The sequence below is a fragment of the Nycticebus coucang genome, chromosome 2 (genome assembly GCF_027406575.1).
Source record: "Nycticebus coucang isolate mNycCou1 chromosome 2, mNycCou1.pri, whole genome shotgun sequence".
Classification (NCBI taxonomy): domain Eukaryota; kingdom Metazoa; phylum Chordata; class Mammalia; order Primates; family Lorisidae; genus Nycticebus; species Nycticebus coucang.
The window spans coordinates 154,407,397-154,414,177 of record NC_069781.1 but is presented as its reverse complement, the minus strand read 5'-3'; the positions used below and the strand labels follow the sequence as shown (position 1 = coordinate 154,414,177).

At 52.0% G+C, this 6,781-nt stretch overlaps 1 protein-coding gene and 1 pseudogene across 1 annotated transcript in view; one reads left to right on the top strand and one right to left on the bottom strand.

Annotated features, from left to right (window-relative positions):
* Positions 1-597: 597 nt before the first annotated feature.
* Positions 598-6,781, bottom strand: part of SLC6A2 (solute carrier family 6 member 2) — a 50,315-nt gene continuing 44,131 nt past the window's right edge. Inside the window, exons 8-14 of the mRNA XM_053554052.1 lie at positions 6,587-6,699; positions 5,221-5,349; positions 4,643-4,742; positions 3,614-3,714; positions 3,059-3,226; positions 1,397-1,471; positions 598-834 (exon numbers count right to left, since the gene is read on the bottom strand). Of these exons, the coding sequence (XP_053410027.1) occupies positions 598-834; positions 1,397-1,471; positions 3,059-3,226; positions 3,614-3,714; positions 4,643-4,742; positions 5,221-5,349; positions 6,587-6,699 (923 nt within the window). The remainder of the gene's footprint in view (positions 835-1,396; positions 1,472-3,058; positions 3,227-3,613; positions 3,715-4,642; positions 4,743-5,220; positions 5,350-6,586; positions 6,700-6,781) is intronic.
* LOC128579936 (uncharacterized) lies at positions 2,702-2,784 on the top strand (annotated as a pseudogene).

Genomic DNA, 6,781 nt, shown 5'->3' with positions numbered 1-6,781 from the left:
GTCTGGGCTCACTCTGACATAGGTACCTCCATAGAACTTCACTGTGGTCCATTTACACTCTTCCCCTTGACACCTATGGGTCTGGACCATCTGACCACTGGATGCCAAAAGAATGTTCCAGAACACACACAAATCAAACTTAAATTAACCAGAGTGAAAATGTAACTATGAGGGTTTCTGCTCAAGACCCTCCCCCCAAAGCATCTATCCACTGAGTTCATTTTAGGGACAAATAAACCCAAACTCCCAGACCGAGGTTCAGACACCAGAGCTCTGACTGGGGTGAACTACACCTCCCACTAAACTCAGCTGGACTTGTTGTTTTTTTGATGTCTGACCCATCCTCTCTCTGATCAGGAGGAGTGAGGATTTCTTCTGTGGTCTAAAGTACAAGCAAATGTGATGGGGAATTTTGCCCGAGCCGTGGACCTCAGCTTGGGCAGGCTCCCAGAGTGGGCGAGATGTCCCCCAGAGCAGAGGGGACTCAGCAGAAATCAGCTCTCCTGTCCTCTCCTCTCCCTCGAGGCAATCCTCCAAGCTTACAGCCCTCAGGCCAGATGAACAGAAGGTGAACAAAAACCAGAGTCACTAAATCATTCATAACTGGGAAAAGAGGAAGGAGGCGTGGGAAAAGACAGCTCCCAGGAGAGGAATCCTGAGACAGCGTCCATCCGGGGTGGGAGCAAAGCAGATGCCTTTGACCTGGACGTCGGCAGGTGGGTTCCTCCTCCTCAGGCCAAGTTCAGATGGCCAACCAGTGCTGCAGCTGCAGAGAAAGACACAGGCCTTCACGATAGGGCCCAGGAAGGTAGGGACAGGAGGAGCAAGGGCCAGCTGAGTGGACAAGGGGCAAAGCGAGGGACAGGAAATACGTTCTCCCTCCACTACCACAGCAGACATGCAGAACGATTCCCTTGCTGTCACTGAGGCCCAGAAAGAGCAAAGGAGCCTTCCCAAAGTGACCCAGCCAGTCTGAATGACATGCTGGGCTTGCCTGTCCCCCATCCCCATGTTTGCAGGGAAAAGGGTGGTGCCAATGTCCCTGCAGCTGCTCCTTCAGGATATTCCATGTCCTCCATGGAGGACAGGGCGATGCCCCACCCGGCCCAGAGGGGAATATTCCTGAAGGAGCAGCTGCAGGGGCATTAGGTGGCGCTTGTGTGACCACTCATAGAGGTAGAACAGGGTTGGAGGAAAGTTTAGGCGTTCAGCATCCCAGGACCAAGGAGCAGAGGGGCTGGCCCTCCCCACCCCCAATCCCACACTAAACCCCCTGAGCTATAGCCCACATCCTTCTGGGTTTTCTGGCTGGTGGTCCTACCTGGGCAGTACATAGAGGGGAGTAGCCAGGACTCACCCCAACAGCCCCCCTTTCAGCAGGCCAGGCTGTGCCTACCTGGAACTGCCTGACGTCCCTCCTCTGTGCCACTAGGTGGTGCTCATTCTCTGGGGTGATGCCATAAGCCAGTCTCTGTGGGAGGGTGGATATGGGGAGGAGGCCTCAGCTTGGCCCAGGGACACCCTCCCAGAGACCCACGGGGCTGACGGCCCCAGATGAGGGACACCTGCATTTGGACAGCATGCACGGTCCACAACCCCACCTCTGTTGGCGGGGCAGGTTGGTTCACATTGAGTCATTCATCTGGCGAATATTTCTTGAGTCACCTACTGAGGTCAGACACCAGGCTAGGCTCTGCAGAGCCAGAGCTTTGGAAGACCCACGCCATCTCCGGGTACAGCCCTTGTAAGGGACTGGTGTTGAGCAAACACACACAAAGGTCATTTCAATAAGTGCACAGTGAGATTGTGGAAGGAGGCACCTGGGCCCATGGGGAACCAGGAAAGACCCCGTGGGTGTAGGCACGGGCAGGGACTCGGGGTGTGCACTCTGAACCAATGGCTGATCACTAGGTAGTGGGAAGTGTCCCCACTCCTGAAGGGAGAAGAATAGAAAGCTTAGGTCCTTGTTCCCATGTCCAGGATGAGTTCCCTGAACACTGGCCCTCCCAGGGACCCAAGACAGAGGCCCCCAGGCTTTGAGACATCACAGACAGGAAACATCAAAGACTGTGCGTAGGGGACTGTCTGTCTGGGGCTCTCTTCCTTAAGCCCCCTCATGGCCGTATCTTCTTACCCTCTCATTTTGTTTACCTGACTCTGGATTTGACTGTGAGCCCCTTAAAGGCAGAGACTTCTGTCTAGTGCCCAGAACCCTGCCTGCACACATCAGATTCTCAGTTAGTGTCTGGCAAGTGGGTGGATAAAGGAATGAAGGAATGCAAAGTAAAAATGAAGAAACAACTGTGGCCATTAGCTTATAAAAGAAAGGGTGTTTTAACAACCAAGTATCCGGAATGACATGACTTCAGAATAAAGGGCACCATTTCCAAAATATGTATAAATACTTACATATATGTATGTACACACATATACACGGATGTAATGCATATATGTAAAAGAAGAAATGCATTTCAGAAATTTCTTGGTTTTAGGCCGATCAGATCATTAAGTTCCAGAAGGAAGCAGGTCAACACCAGGATGACCAGATCACAGTGGGCTTTGACAGGGAGAGCTGGGTCACCTGCGGATGTGACAAACTTTGAAAGGGGAAACAGGAGTGAGCCCACTTCCGGCAGTCTGTCTAATCAATTCTCAGTGAACTCCAGGCTGAGTGTTCCTTCTCACATAAATAATAGTAGGAAGCTTTGCGCAGTGGCAGTATCGTAGCCAATGAGATTTATCCGAGGCGCGATTATTGCTAATTGAAAACTTTTCACATAAATAATAGTAAGAGTAGTGGGGGATGGCACCAAATGCCTCCCACGTGGCAGGCACAGTGCTCGGTGCTCCTTTTTTCTTTCAAGGCACATAGATTTATCCTCAAGCCACGAATATGGAAACCAAGGCTCCAATGGGGTAAAGAACTTGGCCAATGAGGTAGGTCTGTCTGACCCTAGCTTCTGTGTCCTCTGTGTCCTCTGTCTCCCCTGTATCATCCAACAGGGGTGACTCAGAAGGCCAACCCCACCCTGTCCCCCACGGCCAGCCCAGAACTCACCTCCCAAAGGGAGCCTCTTGTGCTGATGAACTTGTAGATGACGTAGACAGGAACCAGAACCATGGAGGACAGGGCGATGCCCCACCCGACCCAGTTGGCCCAGAGGGGGAAGATGTAGTCATCATAGGTGAGCGGCTTGAAGTTGACGATGCTGACCACCACCACGAACTGTGGGAGATGAGGGGGGGATGGAGGGAGAAAGATGGGAGAGAAGTGGGGAGTAGGAGTGAGACAGGTTACAGGGAAACAAGAAAATAAGGAGGGGGGACAAAGAAAGGAGCAAGAAATCAAGAGGCTCATGATAACCAGGAGGCAAAGGTGACAGGGAGTGAGAAGGGGGGAGCCGAAAGGTGACTTTGGAGCTGGTGCAATGCCCACGCCTGCCTGTGGACCTTGGCCCAGCTCAGGACCCCCACTGAAGTGGAAGCCACCGTGGTATCAACAGGGCTGAGTCTCCAGATTGTCTTGAACTGTGTAACAATGGCCTCAGGACTCCTCCCCTAAGAAGCTAATCTGTCTGTCCCTGCAGGGCCCCCCCGGCCACATGTTACTCACCAGGAGGAAAGCAGGGCTGACAAACTTCCAGCACAGTCTCCAGTACAGGCCGGGCTTGAACCCCATCATCTCCTGGATGTCATTGCTGAACCTGTCCACACCTGTGCACATGCAGGAGGGGCCCGTCACAGCGGCCCCTCCCTCAAGGCCCTGGCCCTGGGTGGAGAGCAGGGCAGCAGGGCCAGGCTCTACACCCTAGGACTTTGGTGACCTGGGGACAGGCACTTTGCAGATGGGGAACTCTCAGACAGTCTCGCCTTTCATGGGCCACCTCAATTCATTTGTCAGAGGGAAGCCAGGGCTCAAAGAAGTTAGGGGACTTGCCCTAGATCACAGAGCCAGCGGGCCTGACCCAGCAAGAGGCCTTGGTCTTGCCTCTTGCTCGTTCTTACTGTGACAATAACAGTGACTGTGCCTTACACAGTATTTCCCTGACTTCAGCCTGACAGAGGAGCTCAGACTCAGAGCTAAAATCTCTTTCTGAGTGATCAAAGAGAAAACAGGATTAACACTTTCGTGTGACACTGGGAGACAAAACATACTATTACAGCACATTTGACTTTGAAAAATATTCTCTCAGTTTTGTTCTAGAATAACAGCTGCCAGAAAAAATACAGGACACCCAGTTAAGTTCGAATTTCAGATACATAATGAAAAAAAAATAATGTAAGTATGCCCCACGCAGTATTTAGGAGGTACTAATAATTAATAATTATTCACTGTGTATCTGAAATTCAAGTTTAGCTGGGAGTCCTGTGTTTTGTTTTCTAAATCTGGCAACCCTGAGTTGGAATGAATTACTTGATTTGGGGGTGAGCAGCTTCAGATTTGGGGGCCTTCTGACACTGGATGCCTTTGGGAGTTCATCCTCCCAGGAGCTGAGGATTGAGGAGCAAAGCTCTTATCCTAACAAGCGGCTTGCTCAGTTCTGGAACAGCAGGCGGCTGTCCTGGAAGTGGAAATCTCCTTCACATCTCCAGGTAAAGGAGCTCCAGGAGGACTGGGCGGCTTTCCCACGTACGCACGTACCATAAAACCAGGAGACACCAATGGCTTCCATGAGGACAGCGAACAGGATGGAGGTGCCTGCTGCAAAGGTGTCCAGTAGAGTCAGCACGTAAATTCCACCCTGGGACATGCAGAGAAAAAGCCTGAGGCCTTGTCAGGTAGCAATGGACGTCAACTGCTGCACCTGTCAGCTCTTACCTGTCATCTGTCCCACTTGCCCAGGACCCTGTTTGAGAACACGGTGACAGGACTGAGGGAGCTGTTGTATTGATACTATGGGAGTTACTGGGTCCAAGGTGGGTGTTCCAACCAGCAAAGAGTGAGATAGTTTTAAAGGGACTTTTGCTGCCTGTCAAATTGATAAGCAGTTAATAGGGTTGCCTGGACAGTCTCAGGCTCAGGGGTGGAAGGAGATAACCAGGGCGCAGCCGTAGGAGATCAGGCCCTGGAGTAGAGGGTTCCAGGTCCACAAGTTCGGGCATTGTTCCTCTGAGCTCAGCCCAGCCCTATTCTCCCCCATTTCCAGGGCTGGGAATGTCTGTTGTCACTGACACACAGCCCAGGAAGCTCCAGTTCACCCAGGGCCGGCCCTTCCTCACCTTGGTTATGCAAAACAGGGCCAGGAGGAAGGTGCCAAAGGTGACGGCAAAGGTGAAGAGTTTCCGGTGTCGCTTGAGGACCTGGAAGTCGTCCGCCAGGCCCGTGATGACAGCCTCCATGCCTCCCATCTGGGGGGAAGCAGGTGGGGGGGGGTACAGGAATGAGGGTCTCCCTGGAGGTACCTCAGGCCTCCTGCAGCCTGGGACTCACTCACCCAACCTGCTGCCTCGTTCCCTGGAGAAATGTGTTAGGTTCTGCCTTCCTGCCCATCCTCTGTCCCATTTCTGTCCTGTTCTCAAGCAAATTCAGAACTGAGAAACTACGCAGGGAAGAGTAGAGGGTTAGGTTAGCCCCCATCTCCCCCAGTCACCTGTCTCCTGACCATGCATTCAGCCTGAGTGGAGGCAGGGAAGCTGATGGGGTATGGAAGACACATGACTCCACAGCACCGTGTGACACAGCTGCCTGTCAGTAACCCCCTCTGGAGTTGGCTACCGCAGAAGACCTTCTAGGGTGGGATCTCGGGCAGCAGCTTTTGATGAGGAGTTTTGGCTGCCTTTCTAATTATCAAGCAAAGTGGTCACCTCAAACTCTAGACTCAGTCTGGAAGGGTCTCACATCCTGCTGCCATGGGTAGGTCCCTTCCTCATGAGGCCACTGCCAGGGCTGACAAGACACGCACAGGCCACCATGCTCCTGTCCTCTCCTCTTGGCTGACACTGTTAATCAAAACCAGTTTTCTTCCCTATGCACCCGGAATCAACCTCAGAATCCTTCTCAACACACTGTTCCTGGCAGATCTGCCAATGGAGAGGACAAGGCAGTGAGAGGAACCCTGGTGGTTAGTCCTCCCCTAAGACTGTGTGCAGGCTTCCAGCCATGATGATCTAAGGGTGGTGGACACAGATTTAAAAGGATAGCAGTCAATTTAGTGTTATGTATGGGCAAAAATAAGAGGATGGAAGAAATTCCTGAGGTTCGATATGTTTTTGCTGGTTGTTAATGATGAAATATAGTAAGAAAGTGCTTGCTTAGAGATTAAGATTCTACCCATGTGCCCTCTGAGTCCAGATTCCCAGTGTGCAAGAGGGGTAGGTTGGGCAGGCTTATCTGAAGTCTTCCGATTTGAATTTCCGTGATGCTGATGGGGTTCCTGTGGTTCTAGCCTTTGGCCTGAGTATTACTTTTTTGAGCCTGGACTCCTATCTTTGTTTGCATTTTACATCGGGGCTTCTGGAAACAACTACTAATCAGGGGTTTGAAGCTGGGAACTTCAGGCTGAGTATTGTGCATGTACACATTGTGGGGTGCAGGTGATTCAGGCCCCGTGAGGTGGGGGCAGGTATTCTGAGCAGTGTCACTCACTGAGCTGTCAAGGCCCAGGGCCAGGAGCATGATGAAAAACACGACAGCCCAGAATGTAGATCCGGACAGGGTAGAAATGGCTTCTGGATACAGGATGAACACTAAGCCAGCTCCTGAAAGAAACATCAAGGACCTTATCAATGGCTGAGGCGATTGGCCTGAACCACAGATGGCAGGGAAGCATTTTGAGGCCCA